Below are 20987 nucleotides of genomic sequence, written 5' to 3' on the forward strand. Positions count from 1 at the left end.
TAGTGAAACGTTTCAACAATGGAGGGTTTCTCGATGTTTGCCGATGTTCGCCGCAGTACGGGATGGTAATGGTAACGCGATACAAGACGAAGCTACGCGGCGTGTAAGTTTTGCAGACCGCAGGTTCGTAGATTCGCTTTCAGTTTGCGGTTTCGGCGAAACACGTGCGGGGTCACGATATCTCGTTGTCAGTGTCGGCAGACGATAGGATAGAATATTGTGGATACTCGTCGGAAGCGGAAGGAAACGCGGTCAGGGCGAACGGACACCGCGGAAGCGGCCTGTAACGTCTTCCCGTATTTACGATGCGGTGTTGCGGTCGTCACGTCGGCTCTAACCGATCAATTTCAATTCGGTGGCAGAACGCGAAAACTCAACACAGCGTTGTCGAGCCGCTCGCACAGCCTGCGGATTAATTAGCTCCTCCCGTTTGCTTTTCCGCTCCGTTGTTTATCGTTCTGCAGATCGGGAGAACCGATTCCATTTTCATTCAACCGTAGTGGACGGAATTGTTACACGTATTGTTTTCATTAGGTCATTCCGCCAGTCGTATCGTTAAATGTCGCGCATCGTTACACGTCAATATTTGTAATTTTGCTTGACCCCTTGCCTCACGATTTATTTTGCAACTTCCATAATTAGAACTTCTCGGTTGTCGATAAAGAACATTTACGTTTCGCCTATTCGCTGAATATCGTTCGTTATCGCCAGACTGCGAATGTTGTGCACTTATAGCAAAAATAGTCGAGTGTAATTTCATACACAGCGAACAGATGAAAAACATTTCAGAACATCAATACATCTCGACTTGCAATTAATGGAAACCATTTTTATTTTGCATAAAGATCCGCGGTCTAGTTATCACCGCCTTGAGTCCCACTGGATATTACAAGGCAAGAGGTTGAATGATAATATTCAAGAACACGGATTGAAAATGGCCACCTACCTGCTGATGCTTCAAAGACGTTAGACTTGTTAACACTGGTAGAACTTAACCGTTCCTGTTTTTCTAGACATGAAATAAACAATCATCCCGTCGTATCTCGTGACCCCATCTTGTCCAATCTTCTCCTATTCAAACAATGTTTACAGTTTTTTTGTTTTTTTTTAGACGACTCGATCAACTCGACGGAAGATGCACGCTCTTAAGCTGCTACGATCGCGAATGATTCAAAATAACGCAAACTGCCTGGCATGTCGGGTAAAAAGCCTTTTATTTACGAACATAACAATGAAACTCGCTTGAATAGCTGCCACTGTCGAAACATTCAAGTTTTTCAGGCGACTCAACCAACGAAACTTAAACTGCAAGATACACGAAACGAGAGCGACTAGTACATCGTGTTCACCAGCTATATCACCGGACCTAACGCATTCTTATAACATCTAATAACACCTTATAATACACTCGATACATATAAAGACAATATATATATATAACAATTCGCGGTTCCGATCCGTTGGAATATCGTTTTGCTTCAGGTACCACAACAAATTGACGGTCGCCGAACGTTCGTAGCTGCATGAAACAGCATCTCCTTGGTTCGTCGATCTACTTGCAATGTATCATCACCTTGATCACGGACTGTCCCGATTTTGCAGTATCGAACGCTGCCACGGTTTCCTCCATCTTGTAATTGTGAGTTATCAGCGGCTTTACGTCTATCTTCTTCGTAGCCAGAAGATTCAAGGCGTCGGCGTAACTGCGAAACAAGAAAACACGATTGATCGTTATTCATAGTTTTCTTTGGATTATTTTAGGAATAAACGTTTGAACGGTAAACAACGGAAACGTACTCGTTCGCGTATCGAAACACTCCTCTGATGTCCACCTCTCTGCAGAGCGCGTTGATCAGTGGAACTTGGACTTCCGCTGCGCCCATGCCTACCAAAACTGCGATTCCACCGGATCTTGTTGCCTGCAATAATAATTGATCAGTGTCGGAGACTTTTCTGATCGTTAATGATCACTAGATTGCCGATTTTATGCATTCGCGACGCAGAAGAGCGAAGAATTCTGTCGTATCGTCCTCAAATTGTTCAAATTAACAGCCAATTCCGGGTCATTCGTAACTTTTCTTGTTTTTACTACGATCTTTTGTTTACTAGAAGTTGATAAACAGTTCGTTGTAGGTGACAAGCGACCCGACACTGGCTGGCTATGTTATCGTTCTCATCGATAGATTTTCATCGATCGAAGAAGAAACGAATTTTTATTGCTGCAGAAAATTCGGAGGAAAGAAACAGCGAAAAAAAACTCACGAGAATCGCCAATCGGATCGACGACTGAGCTCCGCTCGCGTCGATTGTCTTATCAGGCTCCTCCCCGAAAACTTCGTGAACTTTCTTCACGGTTTCAGCTTCATTATAGTTCTGCCTGGGAATCAAGAGCGTTTCATCAGCGCCGAGCTTCTTCGCGACGTCCAACCTCTCTTGCGCCAGATCTAAACAGAATGTACGAATTCGATATTAAAAGATGCTATTTGTGACTCTTGCAGAATTAAATAAAAGCGTTTATTACAAATTAGAGAACTAAAGAAAGAAACATTTGTTGCCGCTGGTAGTCGGCCACTCGTGAACCACACTAATCAATAGATTGCAGATCTGTATGCAAAATAAACAATTTCTACTTCAATTGTAACATAATTTATCGATATACTTGAATTATTTTATCGTTTATACTTTATTTAAATTGCTCCTACTCATATTGATCTTAAATGCATGTAATCCGCAATCTATTAATGTATTTTATAATCAGTACTCTTACGTCATCTATTCCAAGTGGTTTGTTTTTGTAACATGAGTGGATCCAAGAGTGGCCGATTCCAGCAATAGTGCAATCGCAATGGCAACCACCGTTTTATACATGTCACGTGATTGAAAAAGTGTCAGTTATCTCTCATAGTTCAAAATAGTTTGCTGAAGTACCGGTAACGACGATTTTACGGGCACCCATGGCTTTCGCTACCAGCAACGTTACGAGACCGATCGGTCCTGCTCCCAAAATCAGCACCGACGAATCGATACCGATGTTTGCTCGCTTGCAAGCGTGCACACCGACAGCCAATGGCTCCATCAAAGCTCCTTCTTCCAGTGTCACGTGGTCTGGCAACCTGCGATCAAAATCATTAGCTAGGGTAAATTGTTAAGGCGATCGATCTGTAAGAAATTGTATTATTTGTTCAAATTTCCGAGTTGCTAGGTACGATAGTATAACCATTAAGGGGAGGGGGGGCCTCACTTTTCAACTATGACATTTTCAGCACGCCGCCCTCTAAACTTGTTCTCCTTCATAAGAAACTGTTACACAATGAGAAGTCTTTCCTTCAGATATCCCCATTTATATAAAATTTTACATTTATTTTAAATTTTATATTTATCCTAACTTTAATGTGAATATTTTTTGCAAGAATTATTTTCTTACTCAATGGGACAATTTTAGAGGACCAGGTATAGCTAAAAAATGTCACCAGGTGCAGCTAAGAACCACCCTAAATAACCATTCATTCGGTTGGCCAGAAAGTCCCTACGCATGTTAATATTCATGAGATGAATGAAATGAACGATGCATGGGAATAGACTGAAAATAAAAATGCAAAGGTGATACTTTCGTTCGAAACTGTATATTCATACGAATGTTTCAGTTACTATTCGTTTCGAGTATTTTAAAAGTTTGCTACGCTTCAGTATTTACAGTCTATCGATAAATTCGATGTGAACTGTGCATACAATGGAACGCGAGGCGAAGAAAGCCTGCGGAATCTATAAAATCGAACGTGATGATTTACTTGAAGCAAAAGTCGGCGGCGTGTTTGTAGTAGCGTCTTAAACTGCCGTGCACCGGTGGCGTAGCACAGAAAACCACGTCCTTGCATAAATTGTAACGGCCTTCCTTGCAAAATCTACAGGTTCTGCATGGTACACCGGGTTCGATGGCCACTCGGTCGCCAACCTGTATCGAAACGAGTATTCCGTGAGAAAAAAAAAAGAGGAAAAACTCTCGACAGTACTTAAATAAAACCGTGAAGGAAGTCTTGGCACGTTGACCGTCATGTCGGTCATACGTGGATGACAATTCTCCTTCCACTATTTGCATCGTAAAATTTGTTATCATTACATTTGTGTAGACAAATTTTGGTATAGTAAACAAAGAACTTCGCATTCCACATATCACGCTTATTTTTCTGTTGTTAAAGGAAATGTTAAAGGAAAACGTTGTATAAAGACCTTTAAGAAGGTCATACAAGGTCATTGGTATTTTTTTGAACGGGAATTCGTTCTCCTAGTAGGCATTAATCAATAGATTCGAACGACTCGTTCACGTACCTTCAAATTTGTCACGCCCTTTCCTAACTTGGCCACCACGCCGGATGATTCGTGACCAATGATCATCGGTTCGCGCACCACAAAGTCACCGATTCTGCCATTTACCAGATAGTGGACGTCGGAACCGCAGATGCCGACGCAAGCCATTTCGATCAGTACCTCTGCAAACGCGCAAAAACAAATTGAACCGGCGAAAGCTTGTGTCGCGTCTCGTTCGAGGAAATAAACAAATTTCAACCGCTCAAATAGACTATTATGAGTAGACTGCAGCCAGCAGTCTTTGTGCGTTTGTAGCTTATGAAAATCTTCAGAAAATGCTACAATACTTAGTACGATTTTTATTTATTTTGGATCTACAAAGGCTGTTCTCATTAACAATAAGATTTTATTTGATCCCACTTTCTTAAAAGTTGTCTATAAAGATTTTAAATTGCCGAAACATCCGCAGTCTAATTATGAATAATCTAGGTAGAATAGCGATATTTATCCGATCATTTCCGATGGAAGCGTCTCTTTATAATTTCAATAATCACAAGGTAAATAACTAAAGAAAATGCGCCTAAACATGTTACATTTTGTCACCAACAAAATTTGAGGAGGTTACATGCTAACTTTCGGGCCCCTCAAATACATCCTCCGGAATTAACAATTGAGGTCGCCGCAGGTCTACTTAAAATGCTGATGATTAATTAATGTACGTCGACGTAACCGTTTGAAAATTTAAATAAACTTTTTCCAGCTTTCTACGTCTTCATATAGTCGCTTCGTATAATCTCGATATCGAAAAATTACAAGATTCCTTTTTCTGGTTTCATCAACGTTATATATCATTTTTTATCAGTCGCGATCGAATCTATTAAAAAAAAATACAGCTGTTTACTTACCATTCTGGTCAGGCTCCTCGATAGGAGTTTGCTCCTGAAATAAAAGAGAAACACACGTTTAGTACAAATCGAATGCTTTTTTTGTTATTTGCAATGTCCGGTGAACAAAATTTTTTTATGGAGTTCTATATCGTACCTTTAATAACAGTTTTTACGTGAATGAAACGCAAACTTTTAGTGAAATAGTAAACTCTTTTGTTAAAGATGTATTGTTTCTTCAATTCGGGATTTTTCTTCGTCGAATTAGGTTCAAAGATTGTACAATTTTGTTCGGGATACGAGACCAGTCAATTTTCTAATTATCAGCAATTGGACCATCGAGGCTATGTCAAATACGTACTATGTGCCGTGAACAACAAATTGTTTCTATATATTTTTCATGACTAGACTGCGAACGTTTATGAGAGTACATACTTTTTGTAAGAATAAATTAAATAAACGCGATTTCGACAGAGATGTGCTTTACGATCAAAAGATCTGAAAAAGTATATGATTTCTTTCGCATATTGCATACCTATATTTTGTATATGTATTTCCGTGCATATTGCACAGATTGTATATTCTGCATGTTTTTCGTAGGTACAGAACTTGTTTAGAAATTAGTGTGATAAATAGCTCACCGGACGGACCTGCTCGATTTATGATACTATTTAAACAGCGTTCATGGCATAATCAAGATTGAAATTTTATGGAAAAATCGCTATGCTTTCCTAAGAGCCTCGCATTGTAACTAAATTCCTAGATTGCGGATTTTTATGCAAAATGAAAATTCACCAGATGCAAAAGGACAGAAAGTGCAATTCCTTTTATTCTTAAATAATTTTAAGTTGAAAATAACACGAGTTTCTTCAATTCTTTTAATCATTCGTCCATCCATTTTCGTTAAAAATGCATAAAACCCGCAGTTTACTAATTGCATAAACTTTTTAACGGAATTAGGCTCTTCCGATGCATAATTTCATTAAGGGGGCAAGTATGTTTTGCTTCAGAATGGAACCATAGTCATGTGACTTTTTCAGTGTCAGCAGGTCGGTAACTGCTGTATAATTTCCACTTACAGCCTTCAGACACGGACTGAATCCGTCTTGCTCTTGATCCAACGGGTCTTAAGTGTGTGATTAAACTTGTCACATTTTTCGCTCTGTATTATCGATATCATGAATTATGACGCCAGAAACGTGCTTCAAGTTTTTGGCTTTGTTTCGCAGAGGATCAAGAAAAAATATAGCTCGATTTGTAGCTGGAGATATTTTCTAGTGCTACTCTCGATTTCATCCAGAAAACTCATCCAATGCCATAAAAATGCCACAGCATGCACATCGTTCTTTTTTGGCCTACTTCTGTCGCTAATATTACCAAATATCCGCATAATTTCGTCAGCTGATGACCAGCGCGCGCTAGATTGAACCTTCCTCTTTCGAATGAGCCGTTTCCCAGCGAAAAATATTCCCATAAAAGGGTGAAAAGTTGAGGCACGTAAAACCATTTTTCGCCTATTTTTGTCGGTAACGTGGTCACTCTACCTTATCGCGAATCTACGAAGACAAATTTTTTTCATATTTGAGAACCAACGAAACCGTACTGAAAGTTTCGTAAAACCCGACAATTACGTTAATTTGACAGGTTTGTACAGAAGAAGAAGAAGAAGAAGAAGAAGAAGTAGAAGAAGAAGAAGAGGAAGAAGAAGAAGAGGAAGAAGAAGAAGAAGAAAGAGGTGACCGACTTGAGACAGGTTGGTCGTTGGCTGAGAGAGCGAAAGATTGGATTGAATTAAGAAAATACAAAGCGAAGGTGCCGCGCAGCTATTGGTCCGGTTAAAGCGTTCTATTTCCCTATCAAAGTGCGCCGGCAAGCTTCGACTTTAATACGGTAATAACGCGGAAGAGACCGAGGCGTGCAAGTACTGTGGCATATAACGAACGAAGAGCGACAGAAATAGATAACCTTGTCCTTGTGTGAACGATACAACGCGCCGTACGATACCTCGTCTCGTTTCGTCGCGTCCCGTTTAGTTTCGATCCGTTCGATATTGACGTATGTACGTATCTCGCGCTCACTTAATCGGACTAAGGGTACGACTATCTACAACGGAGCTGCGATACTATCCGTAGAGTCAAAATAGAATGTGTACATACTGTAATAAAGGAAGCGTTTACATCGGAGCGGCGAGTAGAGCTGCGCATAGGCAGTCGATCATCAAAAGCGCCACTCTGATCGCTATAAGTATAGCAGTTCCGTTGTGCCTGCACCCGAAGCGGCTAACCGTCTAATTACAATTATGTAGTCGCTGACAAACGAGAGCGAACAATTCGTGTACCGATTGCGCGTTCAGCCGGATCAACAACACTCACATTGTTGCGCTAATTGTTTTCCAGAAATAATCGCGGATCCTCGCGATTGGCAGCTCGTATGACCTTTGTTCGTCCTTCATTCGCTCTTCCTTTTTTCCAACACAATGACGAAAACCAAAATAAAAGGGTTCCTACGATTTCAAATCCGTTCGAAGGGAACCGTGAAAAGGGTTTCCGGAGAGCGAGCAAGAGTTTCGAAAAATGCATACTGACCAGCCTGATGTCGTTGACACCGTAGAGGATGGCGGTAAGATTGTCCTTAGACATGGTCGGTCACAACGCGACGGTAGCAGAGGTCGAACCGTTCGAATCGAAAGAAAAGTTTCACCGTAGAGTGTTGGAGCCAACTCAAATCAGGGAAAGAAGAGCGCGGTCTTCATATATATACGTGTATGTACACATATAAGCACATGATACGCGTCCGTATACATGTAAGCAAATGTACGGTTAGTTCACGCTATCACCGCAGCGAGTTGCATTATCAGTGGTACCCTATGAAATTGCGTTCTCCTGCGGCAAACGGCGCTTCTGCTTACGCCCACCAAGCAAATAGGCCACTTTTTTCCTTCTTTCTCTCTCTCTCTCTCTCTCTCTCTCTCCCTTTGCTTTCGACACGGGAGACGAACCCCGAAGTAGCCGAGAGGCTCGGCCTCGATTTTGATATCGCCCAGGATGTGTTTTGCCCCGAGACAAATCAAACAGCCACTCGAAACAGTACTTTTCCAAAGTTCTAGCAACGTGCCGGTTTCGTTTCGGTTCAAAGTTCAGGGTCCATTGATCTGTTGCGCAGTCGTTCGCTGTTCTCCGAGCTGATGAAGATTTCGCAACGCTCTATCAACGGCTTATTTGTAAAAATTGTTAGGAGACCGACATTTTTTCTGTACAGTTTGTCGGATTTTCCGCTCGGCGCAAGCTTTGCGTGCGAAAGCTTTATATCTTCCTCTCTTAATTTCGATGAAATGTCATCGCATATTTCAAAACGAAAATTGCGTACTTTAAAAAAGAAATTTAGACTCGACAGTATGAAAAACTGTTAGAACATGTCACTTTTCAAAGTAAAAAGTACAGTTATTCGTAACATCCTTCGAACTCGTTAGAAATAGCAAATTTTTTCTTGAATGTAGAAGGAAAGCTCCGACAGTGTTTCTTTCGTATGGTTTACTAAGGTTAACTTATTTATCGTTTCGAGGTATTTTAATCTAGAAACATAGTTGATGCGATAAGATAACTTGCACACGGTGTAGTAAGCGATAAGACTGTACAGTTACATTTATTCGAAATTAAAGATTTCGCAGGTTCATCTCCCCGAGGGGCATCAGCAGCTTTTTTACCCTCGTATCTAACTTCAAACAAATCGCATGCTATCTTATCTGACCGACTCACAAATTTTGCCGTGTGTAATTTATATAATATTCCAAAAATATGAATACATCTACCCAGAGTTGGGCATTGACCAACTGCGATCTTAATCTCAATGACCCAATTAATCCTCGCGATAAAAAATACATTAATCATTAAAAATAACAGTTGATTTCAATTAGATTATGATAATCGTCGATTACCAATTATAGATATTATTGGTCAAGTACTGTTTTAAAACTTGGATCGTTTATTATTTAAAAGTGTTAACTTTTAATCGAACTTTGAATTATTCGATGTATGCTTCCACCATATGTATCGTTTTAATTAATATTTCCTATTGAGCGCTGTACTCAAATGTTTGTTTTACGATGTAAAAATACATTAATAGTGAACTATTAATCATTTCGATAATGAAACAACTACTTCAACCACAGTTCCTCTGCGGAATCTTTTTCTTTTTTAATTTGAATCAACTACGATTCCACTTAACCATAGCATTCCCAGAGGGGGGGGGGGGGGTACGTCTCCTCGAACCCGTAGATTAGAAAACTTTAAATTAGGTCTATTTTTCTTGGGTGAAAAATTCTCAAAAATATTATTTATTGTCGTTTTAACCTTTAAGTTTAATATTCCGAACTCTCGTTGCTATAGGAAAAAATTACAGTGCGTAGAAATGGAAAATATTCATTCTGAGAGAAGAGTTATATATCTGCTTTCTATTTTGTAAATATACATCTAAATGCAATGTAGAATATTACAAATCTTTTTTTAAAAAACAATTTTTTTAGCAGAAATAAATAAAGAAGAGTATGGGTTCGTGGAGCCCCCTCCCCCCGGCTCCGTGTGACGGCTCGAGCCTTGGGAGTGCTAGGGTTAATTCACAAAACTTGAATGCAACGTTCAATTGTAAATGACAATCCAGAATAAATATTACCCGTTTCTATCTGCAGAATAATAAATTGTAAACAAAACACAATCTACCGGTGATTGAACGAATCTCCAGTATGCAATAAAAAATAATGCAAACATGTTTTCGAGATTCTGTTTTGCTTTATCGTAACGAATTTGAAACGTCCAAGAAATTTCAATATTCAAGAAATTCAAATAAACGTGCGACATTTAGGAAAAAAAGTTTCACAGTGTCAACAAAACAAATTTTATTGCCGGCGATTATTATTAGTGTTTTGCTTTCGATTAAAATGTTCAACACCAATTTTGCGTTTCGATAATCAATGGACGATGCTCATACTTTTTGAAAAAGAAAAAAAATATTCTCAACTTTAAGAATTTGTCTGTTTTAACCGAAGAAAAACTACTGTCGGATTCTTGTTCAGTGCATCAAAATGTATAAGAATAATTTACTCGTTATCGAATCGCAATAACAAGTTTGAATTTGTTGAATAGTGTTATGTGGAGTCTCAAGGAGTGCCCACAATTTCCAAATGTTACTCCCACCCCCATATTCCCGTCGACTGCTTCACGGTGTCCCTGTTCTCCCTTCGAATTCTGGTCGTCGCGTTCGCTTCCCCTTTAATGAGGATCCTTCTGCTTTTTTCTTTTTTCGACCGTCTCTCCAGAGCTGTCTTCACTTTCGCTTTAATCATTTCTGGAGGAATCGTAGTGGTAGTTGTTGTGCTGTAAACGCTTCTCGCATCGAATCGCGATTTGCCAATTTCTGAACGCTCTTCCTCCGAATCGAAATTTTGTTTGGCGGATCCGAACGAGTCGGTGGATTCGTTATCATTATCGTTATCGTTATCTGCCTTTAAATTGTATAACCGTTCGTTCTCAAAGTTATTTAATATCCTATTTACACGGAGATCTTTTGTCCCGTCACTGTCAGTAACTTCACTTTCCAAACGCGAATGAACTGCATTTTTCGGTTCTTCTGTTTCCGATGCAGATGCGTCCTCGGTATCATGTGAACTCCCGAACTCGTTGATGGAATTTTCAACTCGACGCTGCAGACGACTAACTTCATTTTCACTCGTGTCGTCTGTTTCGTTTTCTGTTGCTTCAGTTTCTTCCTCGTCGTCATCCTCAACCATTCCCATCTCCTTTAAAAGATCCTTTTCCATCTGTTTCGTCAGACCACTGGCCTTGATTTCTGCGTCAATGCAATCCTCCCTCCTAAAAAGGAATAACGTTTTATTCGGGGAGTCTCGCGCAATTTCGACAAGCTTTAAGACAAGCATAAGCTTTAGATTATGAGTACACGTGACACTAACATCGAAAAAGTTAAAGCGGATCGAAACTCCAAAACTCTAAGGCTAAAATTAAATAGTGTTGAAAAACGTATCTACTGATTTAGTAGAATTATAGTTTTTCCTTGTGTATTCATTACTTACGAAAGATCGTCGAATGTTGGATAGAGCTCGCTCTCGTAAGCGAAACGTCTCTTAAAGAAATCTCGCACACAATTCACATCCCTTTCAAAATGGAGTCTAGCGTCAGCATGCTCTGTAGAAATCATTTGTGGAAAATCAATAAGGATCGGTTTTCCACTGTTCGTGATCATGATATTAAATTCGTTGAAATCCCCGTGAATAACTCCGTGATTCCCAAGTTTTACGATCAAATTCATTAATTCGTCGTAAAGGGATTCAACGTCCTCTACTTCTCTTATGCCGCAACTAGAAAAGAACACAATGGAAGGAAAGGAGCAGTTTTTAAATGTGATGCGAGCGATCGAAATTTTTCTTACAGAGGTCCACCTTCAACCAGCTCCATGACAACGCAATGCCTGTTGAGATCGATCGGATTCGGTACTGGAAATCCTCTATCGAAGAGCGCTTTCATGTAAGCATACTCTCTGGTTGCAGATATTCTCGACAAATACAGCCACGACGCTGATTTTCTGTGCTGATGGTAATCTCTTTTGCCTTTAATATTTCGGAAGCACGTTCTTCCTAATCTGTGCAATTTCAAACAAACAGGGTCTCCTTCTTCATTGGCAACAATGTAAATGTTTGATTCCTTTCCTACTCCTATTTGGTTGCCGAAGGATGCGACAACACCCCTTTGCGCCAAAACTTTCAAAGCCAAGTAATCGTAGCCAGCATTTGTCAATCGGTAACCATCATCTACAAAGATAATTGAAATGAAAGTAATCAAAATTGTTTGTACTATTGTATATATAGAAAATAATCATTCATATAAACGAACAATGTTTGCCACGTTCATAACTGAGAAGCCTATGTCTACACAATTCCTTCATTAATTTGTGAACTCCTCCATACCGCAAATTGGCTATCTGAGCTGCCAATGATGCAGGAACGAGCTCGTGATTTTTCATTCCCATCTCGATCTGCAATAAAACAGAATCTACAGTCGTTGATTACTTAAACTAACATTTTTTGAAGTCGAATATGTACAGCGTGAATATGTGGCGTTTTGAAATTATGAACAATATGCAATGTAAAGTATAGAACAGACAAACATAACCTCAATATACATTGCAACGCGTTCGACGCAAAATTTGGATGTACAATGCGTTAAAATCTAAAATTAATTTTGATTAATTAATTCAAGGAGAATACTTACAGCGGTTAAAACGCGGAAATCATCCCGCGTTAAATACCGTAACATTGTGACATTCAATTTACCCATTATTTACAATGTTGTGTCAACTCTTCTTTAAATCAAAAAGGAAATGAGAAAATGAGAAAGTGCTCACACCCACGGTTTTGGTGTCTCTGGAATAGTGCTGCACCAAGCGGTCTATATGAACACTAATAGAGTCCATGTTGGGTTGGACCACAGACGAGGTACAGGAGTAGACTAATCACCCAATGTATTTTTTTGTGTAACGTCCGCGGGCAGCGACGAGAAGCGGCAGTGGGTAAGCAGTGGAGTGCGGCGACTGTAGGTAAGGGAGAGAGCGCTGCGGCTATATGTAAGAGCGCGTCGGCTGTAGGCATGCGTAGCGACTGTGGGTAAGCAGGGGAGTGCGGCGACTGTTGGTAAGGGAGAGAGCACTGCGGCTGTGGGTAAGAGGGCGGCGACTGTAGGTAAGGGAGAGAGATATCCTCTCTGCTTGTATACTTCAAATGATCATGTATAAAAATTACTCCAAGTTACTTTGATATGTTTTTGGATACGCTCAAGACGTCCTCTAAAAATTACTCTGCATTTCGAATACTATTTCTCACTGAAAAATTAGGTGGTAAAATAGCCAAGGGGGTGCTTGACAACATTGTTAGCAAAAAGAATTCTTAGTCATAATCGTTAAACAGGTATTTCTACCTGTTTATTATTTAATAAATTTATCAATTGCATTTGCTCAATATAATTACGCTTGGTAATTTTGTATCTCGAGTAAAGGGACAGTTGAACGACCGACATAAAGGTACCGCCCGGAGTGTCGCCTCTTGTATCCCTACTCCATGCCTACTCTTTGGTAATGTGTTGAACATGAATAATGTTGAGTTTCATTCATAATTCGACACGACTCATTGCACTAAGTTATGATTAAGTTATGTCATAGAGTTAATTTTGTGAAAAGACTGTAATGTAAAAGTAACACGATCTCTCTTCCTTTTTATACATAACCTCAAAAGAGGAAATAAGTGTTTATTCGAAGTGTTTTACTAATTCAGAAGAATGTTTGCTGGATTACGAAAATCCGTATTTAACTGTCCTATTGTTGTCAGAAAGAATCCCACACGTAAATATGCTCTCCCAGTGCCCAGTAGATCCAGTCAGTTGGAAGATGTTTATTCGCCGATATTGGATCTATCCAAACAAGGTGTGAAGAGAAGAGCGAAAGAAGAATGGCACAATAAAATTCAGAAGTTGGAATCTGTAGAGGAGAAATTGTTTGGATTGAATATGCCGTATTATTACGGGTGGAAATCTCTACTCTTACAAGAAGGAATTATTCCGTATAATTCATTGCAGCACACTCAATACATTACGAAAACTCATCTAGTGGATAATCAGAAATTACCAAATTTTTATGATAACTTATGTACACCGGAACAGTTAGACATTTTGGTACAAAATGTAAAAAAGCCTATACAGGATGCCATTATCTTCGAACGTTGTAACAGGTTATGATTATAAATTATTTATTTCAAATTCAATAGTTTCCTTTGCCTTTGTGATAACGGGTTTGCTGTTTGTATTACAGAGTTGGACAGGAAGACACAAACAAAATGTACAATCAAGTGAACAATATTTCTTATCAAATTAATAGAATAATATTGACTGCTCTTACCTCGCAATTCCCACATTTAATAGAATCAGAAGTAGATTTTGAACCAAGAATCGAATCTTTCTGGCTTAGGGGAAAATGTAAAAATCCTTGGGAAAGCACGACAGAAGCAGATGCAAAAGGACCCACAGAATGTGCAAATAGAGTACTAAACGATGATCCTATTCAATATTTTGGTACTCCGATACTACAACTAAGGAATACATTGCCATTGAAAGAATTCCTTTCTACGAGCGAATGTAATCGTTTCGAATTCGAGTATCCTAAGTTTAACCTATCTCCTAAAACATTGGGGTATCGGTACGAATATAAGCACGCCACTAACATACCTGGCTTCTGGCCTGGTGATCCTACAGAATTTGGTTTGTTGTCTTACCATAATTGCAGTCACTTGGCATCTAGGCGACCAACTTTTGACGACAAAGAAGATGCGTTAGTAGTGCAAGCTATATTTGCCTCTTACAGCTGGTTGTTGTCTCAGGCTTGTTATCAAGGTATTCAATATACTATTAATTATTTTAGAAAAACTGGCACACGTTTAAGAAAGGTTCCAAATTAAATTTTCAAACAGAAGTTAACAAAAATCAACCTTCTTATTTTTCTTAGCATATGTGGTCACATTGAAATAGTATACTGTTTGCTATGATTTTAGGCTTTACTACAGTTAATGAAATGACGTATCCACTAGTGACGCAGACTGTTTTGACAGACAGTCAAATGTGGTCATTCTGCGCCTATCAATTGAACACGATATTACTGCGATCGCCATTCGTAGAGGAGAATCCCACGTGCAACATGTGCTGGATAACCAAACCCGAGAAATTGTTTGACACAGTGGAGAATGAACAGATTCATGGTTTTAACGAAGATGTATTGAGAACATTGATCAAATTTTATATTAACGCGCCTGAAGAAAGGACCGGTGTAAATATGAAGCCTTATTTGGGAGAATCTGTGAAACATCTGGCCGATATTTCAGAAACCGAGCGAAGGATATGGCTGGAAAATGAATTCAAATATATTATGTCGAACAGACCGAGGCATTTGTATGTACTCAATTATAGAAGTACATAGTAGTACAGTAGACCATGCGCAATTAACAATTTCTTTCTGTTTTGCAGCAAAATACCAGAGATACCTGTTTGGCAGAAGATCTACAAGATTAAATTCAAGACCCGACCCGTAGAAAAGAAACGGGATCCATGGGAGTTCGGTTATAAACCGTTCGAACGTAGAATGGACGATCATTTACCGATTTATATACCTAGAGCCCTTCGAGAAGATCCAAAGAAGAGGAAAGTAGGTCGATGGGCGAAAACGTATTATCCGGATGCGTGAAATGTCTTTTCAAGTTGAATTAAAACAGTTGATCTTATTTTGTAGAAGCATTTTTATTAATATTTGATACTGTGACAAATTACATTAGTAATTCTCCCATGATCTACTAATATATTACTATACAATCCAACAAAATATAATTTAACAAACATTTTCTTTTCAAATTATTTTTACGCTGCTATAGTATTATTAGTAGACCGTGGGCTTTTGTACACACACAAACGTTCACGCGTTAATTTGCAGGAATCGAAACCAAATAAAAGTTTAGTTAAATTGCACTCAATTTCTTCGTATATCAAGTTTGAGAATATTACATGAAACGACTGCATAAAATCCACAGTCTACTTTGATTTATTGATATATCACGGTATTTATCGAATTAGGGGATAGCTCCAAACGCATGACACCTCTATCCACATCTGTTAGGGTCACAGTCTTCGAAGAATTGTTCCTGGAATATAGAAAACTTGAATCAAATTGTAACTGGATCAAACGCAAATTTATAAATTTGTTAAGACTCAAAGCGTTTACCTATTACACAGCACAGCAACAATTTCTTTCGAGGGTGTTACGAAAGCTGTAGCCTTAACGGCGTCGGTGTCGGTGATGGACACTCTAACGGAGTTTCTGTCAACGAATCTGCTAAAGTGTTTGACGGCATAGTACATGCCTGTTTTATAAAATTCATCCTTGCTCGGGTTGATGATAACGCCTGCGTCGTTTGTATTGTTCAGCCAGTTTGGCCCACCCGTTTCGTCGAGAGCTAAATTCCAGTCCATCCATCCAACAGCCCAGTGATTCATATACTTCAAGTAAAATAGCTTCGTCAGTAATTATGATACTAAAGTGACTGCTTCAATTTCTCTACCTCGATAATGCTCGTGGCATACTCCTCGGCTCGGCTCCATAATTTTGACACGACGTTTGGGCTTCCCCATGATCTTTGCTCTAAACAAACAAACATATGTATACTTAATCGATAGCTTCTTTGCCAAACTATAGTTCTTTTTTTCTCTAAACTATAGTTTTAACCCGTTGTACTACGGTTTATTTTATAGTTGCAGTGATTCGAATTTCTTGTCGTTATTTTCTAGAAGGAAAAGAAAATTAATATCTACCGGATGCCTATGTATTTTCTAATGGCTATATAGCAGTGGATTTTCATAAATCGGGCTACAGGAAAATCACCTGATGCTTCGGTCATTAGGATGATTTTATCCGGATAAGCTTCGTGGGTCCAATCCAACACAGTTGCAGGCATTTTGGAATCCATATAGAAATGTACAGCAGTTCCAGCTGCGTATTTCGACGCTTTTTTATCGTCGAACGTCGCTTTGACGAACCAAGGCAGCACAATTCTGTTGTCATCGAGCAGCAGAATCAGTGTTTTATTGTGTACCGATGATGCTAGACTCGGACCCATGTAATTGCCGACCCAGTCAGCCATAGATTCAGGAGTCCAGCCCATGGTGGTAAGAGGGAAATTAGGGTTAAAAGCGTTTAGTGGCTCATTACTTGTCGACATGGCCCATATGTCTAGATCATACTTTTTGTACGCATCCAGAAACTTTAATAAGTAGTTGGCGTAAGCTTGATAGTATTTTTTTGTCAGGAAACCTGGAATCAATTGATTCATTTTAGATTCTTGCTTTCAATGATGCCAGAGAATACCTAAGTATCTTCATTTTTCTTTTCTACAGAAAAAATATTATATATATTTCTAATAAATCATTGAAGACGAAGGAGACATTCGGTTCGCTTCTTTCAGCTAGGGTTCCTCGCATTTACCAAATCCATTGTACTTGTCGTTGGTCTTCATCCATATCGGAGCTGTCCACGCAGCGCTGACTAGTTTCAAGTCAGGATTTAATTCACGGGCTTTCTTTATGAACGGTATTTTGTATTCGTAATCTTCTTGCGCGAGTGCAAAGTGTTTCAGCGAGACGTCGTTCTTCCGATCGTCGTACGTGTAATGCCTCGTTGAGAAATCGGTACCAGCGATCGGCACGCGACCTAAATTGTATCTGCTTCCGACTTTTTGGTCGAAGTATGTTCTGCGGCAATTGAGAACCATAAACTGTTAGACAATTGTTCATATTATCAGTACACCTTATCGTATTCCATTAAGTAAATTGTTCTATAAAAGCTACGATAAAAAAAAACAATTATTCTTTCGATGGCTAAATGTTCCTTATGATAACAACAAAATAGGAGTATCGTTGACAGTAATAAACGTTAACAGTTAATTTTGCGTCCTTCGCAAAATTGGAGATCCCATTAGCGCATAAAGATCTACTAATCTAATGATTAGTTGTCAGATTGAATTGCACTGTACCTCTTTTCTGTTTAAAAAAACTTTGAGTGGATACGTTAGCAAAAGAATAATTTTAATTTTCAATTATCGATTGAAGAGCTTAGGGCGACAAACGGTCAGCTAGATCTCGACGTGACTGTAAAAGAACAAATTTTTTCGATAGTTCGGCGCAACAAACGGTCATACCATGAGACGTTTGTGACTGTTTGTTACCCCGAACGAGATGAAATTCTCTGAAAATTTTATTGTTATTTCTGTAGATATGTTCTTCGTTTGGACGAAATTTCACTGCGAATCTTATCGGTATCTTGGTTGCTCACTTTTATCATTATCTCGACTAGTGAAATAAAATTAATAAAATTAATCAATAAAAAAGTAGCACGTAACTTGCATTTTAAAATATCAAAAAATGGTCCCTGTGAAAATATAGTTGTCATTATATTTACTGGACATTTTTCGCGTGTGTAAGACCCAAAATGTTCGTATCTTGTGCGACTTTATTTTCGAAGGCGTGAAAATCTTTAAATATCTTCAGTCTCTCTTCATTTGTAAATTTACTAAAACATGGTTGTTTGCATTCACAAGGATCGCCGATTTGCCTTGCCGATTTTTCTTTATTACGCACAGTAATATAACTTTGTCCTTCTAAATTTTCTTTCTTTCTTTTATTTCGTAATCAATTCTCTGGATTTCGTTTTCGTATTTTTACTTTGACAGTTTTACGTTACTTTGGCTCCTTATAGGTGACCGTTTGTTGCCCCGAATGTTTACAGTAGCTCCGACTGTTTCTTGCTGCGAACGATTAGAAAATCTAAGTGGGGGCAGTCATGTCTAAATCGAGCTGACCGTTTGTTGCCCCGAGCTCTTCAATTACCGTATCAGTTGATCCTGAGTAGCCGGGCTAAGCTTCTTTATGTTTATGCCGACAGAGTCGGTAAAGGCGCCGCCGAATCCGACTATCGTTTGATACTTCTTCGTGCTGTTTAATACTAAATTTTCACCGGAAGGAGAATGGCTTTCCTGCTCGCTAAATGTCCCAGTTGACAACCGCAGCCGATCTCCTTTCTTATTCGAGGCGAACCAGTAAAAGCTCCCCTTTTCCGGGACTTTTGGCTCGACTTCCGGCGCGTCATCGCAGTATGTGGAGTTGCAAATACACGCGAGTACTCCGTCTTCGACGATATGCGGTACACAATCTTTCGCGTCAACTACGGGTCAAAGAATCATTATATTTCATGGTAACGATAATAACATCGAACATTATCGTCGGAATTGAAGGAAGAATGTCTTTTTGCTTTGGTAAACTGATCGATTCTTTTCTGTTTTTGTTATAGGTACTATTTGATTTTTTCAGAAATTTCTCTGTAAAATCTTTACTGGTCTTCAGTAGATCAAAATTATATTTAAGCGGAAACGGGACTGAACTAAAATTCGGTGGTTACATCCTCTACTATCGCGAAACATTCGATACTTTTCACCAAGAAGAGTATTCTTACCGACTATTCAAAGTTGCAAAGGTGTTGCATAACCGTTTAACAAGATTAACGATACATTACCCGCCACAGAGAAGACGACTAAAATGAGAATGATTTTCCACATGTCTTCAGATATTCGTTACTAATGGTGAAGTCGAACGAGTCTGACAAGCTAACAGGTGTGATTATCCGACTGTACTTATATTCACGGCAGTTTTCATTGTCATTACTTACAGCACGGTTTGTACCTGTATGGAAATTTTAAATTATTTACATGACTTTTTATGCAAGTCGAAGTAGTATTTTGTATTTTTTTACGATACAGGTACTCGTAACGCATAAAGAATGAACTATGTAACGCAAGTAGCAAATTAATGTTTAACAGCGATAATATAGCTAAGCGTGACGTTGGTAAGCATGTCTCGTGTATTCTAATCTGCAAATAAAAAAAAAAACTTGAAAAATGCTACAAAAAAATGCATTAGACTAAAGCTCGATTTCAACGTGATGGTTTATGTTGATGGAGGCACGAAGAGCATACGAAGATCAACTTCGTTTTTCTAAAAAATGGAATGACCGTTTTTTACAAACGTAACAGAGAATGATTCTGATACGTTGTGCGCGTATTAAAACGCTTTGTCACTTTAAAAGAATATATATCATTTCATTTAAAAAAAGAAAAAATTTAACATCGCATCATGTACTCTTGACACTGAGCAAGTCGAAAGATGTATTTTACCTTGTCGCTAATAACAAGCGAATTATTTACGGAGGTCAGTAAGTAATTTCAGCCTTTAATTATATGATCAGGAAACTTGCACATGTATACAAAGGTTTCCATTTGACTCGGCTACCCCAAAAATTGTACTTACTTTTGCGGTGCTTCTTGACCAATTTCTCTCTCGACTCGCTCTATTTCGTACTCGCACTATTGCCGGTGTAATACATAATTCGTTTATATAACGCTAATGATGATTAGGCGGCGTCGGCCCCACTCGTTCACTCTCCCTTTCTCTCTCTCTCATACAGTGAGCAGAAACACTCTCCACATGGTTGCAAGGTGTATCGATACGATAAAAATTATATAGTCACATTAATGACTTTTTTCTGTGATGGAGCCGGGGAAGATGATAAAACATTCATTGTCGAGTTTGCACAGATGTTTAACGTATTCTAATCAAGTTAAAAATATTGTTAACTGATTATTGGAATTACCATAATGTAATCTGCGTCAGATATTCGATGATGTATCTACCTGAAAAAAAAACGTTTTACCTATCGCCACTCGATGTTACTTTTAATACCAAATGTTAACCCATTTGCATAGGAAGAAAAAATGTAAAATAGTAAGTAGTCGAGCGAAAAAATTGGAAAAGGTAAAAAAAACTTTCCATTTTAGGTATACGACACGCGTACACGAAAAAGACTAGGAATATGAGACACGAAGATTTTGATAAATACACAGTATCGTTACTTTTAAGAATAGTTAAATTTGTTGTGGTTTATTTTGCGATATACAGAGAAACAACAACGGTAAGTTATACTATAATAATCGTACTGTTAGTACATCGAAGGGTATTTTAATTGTTCGTATATCGTACTGTTTTGGTATGTTTTGTTAATTTTGAAGCAGTAAAGATATTTAACGTGCATATCAACTTTAAATATTGTTCGGTCTCACGCAGACCTCCTTTTCGTCAGAAATCCTTTTAGTCACCCCAT

At 38.7% G+C, this 20987-nt stretch overlaps 4 protein-coding genes across 4 annotated transcripts; 1 reads left to right on the forward strand and 3 right to left on the reverse strand.

Moving 5' to 3' along the window:
* Positions 1-1195: 1195 nt before the first annotated feature.
* LOC143355398 (sorbitol dehydrogenase) lies at positions 1196-7933 on the reverse strand. Its single transcript, XM_076790177.1, has 8 exons — positions 7775-7933; positions 5211-5244; positions 4327-4487; positions 3789-3952; positions 2929-3113; positions 2263-2444; positions 1798-1919; positions 1196-1703 (listed from the first exon to the last, which is right to left on the reverse strand). Exons 1-8 carry the CDS (start codon positions 7826-7828, stop codon positions 1553-1555), a joined length of 1053 nt encoding a protein of 350 aa, XP_076646292.1. The 5' UTR covers positions 7829-7933; the 3' UTR covers positions 1196-1552.
* Positions 7934-10061: 2128 nt separating this feature from the next.
* Riok2 (RIO kinase 2) lies at positions 10062-12603 on the reverse strand. The gene is made up of 5 exons (XM_076790176.1): positions 12467-12603; positions 12089-12230; positions 11628-12006; positions 11272-11556; positions 10062-11053 (listed from the first exon to the last, which is right to left on the reverse strand). The coding sequence occupies exons 1-5, from the start codon at positions 12530-12532 to the stop codon at positions 10369-10371; spliced, it is 1557 nt and encodes a 518-aa protein (XP_076646291.1). The 5' UTR covers positions 12533-12603; the 3' UTR covers positions 10062-10368.
* A 652-nt stretch (positions 12604-13255) lies between these two features.
* Positions 13256-15513, forward strand: Mrps30 (mitochondrial ribosomal protein S30). Its single transcript, XM_076790178.1, has 4 exons — positions 13256-13974; positions 14055-14632; positions 14791-15184; positions 15260-15513. The coding sequence occupies exons 1-4, from the start codon at positions 13526-13528 to the stop codon at positions 15474-15476; spliced, it is 1638 nt and encodes a 545-aa protein (XP_076646293.1). The 5' UTR covers positions 13256-13525; the 3' UTR covers positions 15477-15513.
* LOC143355400 (lysosomal acid glucosylceramidase-like) lies at positions 15511-19527 on the reverse strand. The gene is made up of 7 exons (XM_076790179.1): positions 19347-19527; positions 18665-18998; positions 17265-17530; positions 16665-17093; positions 16345-16424; positions 16008-16282; positions 15511-15927 (listed from the first exon to the last, which is right to left on the reverse strand). The coding sequence occupies exons 1-7, from the start codon at positions 19387-19389 to the stop codon at positions 15828-15830; spliced, it is 1527 nt and encodes a 508-aa protein (XP_076646294.1). The 5' UTR covers positions 19390-19527; the 3' UTR covers positions 15511-15827.
* Between the last annotated feature and the right edge of the window lie 1460 nt (positions 19528-20987).

This window comes from Halictus rubicundus, chromosome 7 (genome assembly GCF_050948215.1).
Source record: "Halictus rubicundus isolate RS-2024b chromosome 7, iyHalRubi1_principal, whole genome shotgun sequence".
Classification (NCBI taxonomy): domain Eukaryota; kingdom Metazoa; phylum Arthropoda; class Insecta; order Hymenoptera; family Halictidae; genus Halictus; species Halictus rubicundus.

Coding starts and splice junctions, on each gene's coding strand:
- LOC143355398 (XM_076790177.1), bottom strand. CDS start 7,828: ATGTCTAAGGACAATCTTACCGCCATCCTCTACGGTGTCAACGACATC. Junction 3,953..4,326: donor AGGGCGTGACAAATTTGAAG/GTACGTGAACGA, acceptor GTTTCGATACAG/GTTGGCGACCGAGTGGCCAT. Junction 3,114..3,788: donor GCCGCCGACTTTTGCTTCAA/GTAAATCATCAC, acceptor TTTTGATCGCAG/GTTGCCAGACCACGTGACAC.
- Riok2 (XM_076790176.1), bottom strand. CDS start 12,532: ATGGGTAAATTGAATGTCACAATGTTACGGTATTTAACGCGGGATGAT. Junction 12,231..12,466: donor ATTTCCGCGTTTTAACCGCT/GTAAGTATTCTC, acceptor GTTTTATTGCAG/ATCGAGATGGGAATGAAAAA. Junction 11,054..11,271: donor CCAACATTCGACGATCTTTC/GTAAGTAATGAA, acceptor ATTCCTTTTTAG/GAGGGAGGATTGCATTGACG.
- Mrps30 (XM_076790178.1), top strand. CDS start 13,526: ATGTTTGCTGGATTACGAAAATCCGTATTTAACTGTCCTATTGTTGTC. Junction 14,633..14,790: donor GTCTCAGGCTTGTTATCAAG/GTATTCAATATA, acceptor CTATGATTTTAG/GCTTTACTACAGTTAATGAA. Junction 15,185..15,259: donor TCGAACAGACCGAGGCATTT/GTATGTACTCAA, acceptor TCTGTTTTGCAG/CAAAATACCAGAGATACCTG.
- LOC143355400 (XM_076790179.1), bottom strand. CDS start 19,389: ATGTGGAAAATCATTCTCATTTTAGTCGTCTTCTCTGTGGCGG. Junction 16,425..16,664: donor CCTAATGACCGAAGCATCAG/GTGATTTTCCTG, acceptor TTGTTTGTTTAG/AGCAAAGATCATGGGGAAGC. Junction 16,283..16,344: donor ATGCCACGAGCATTATCGAG/GTAGAGAAATTG, acceptor TTTTACTTGAAG/TATATGAATCACTGGGCTGT.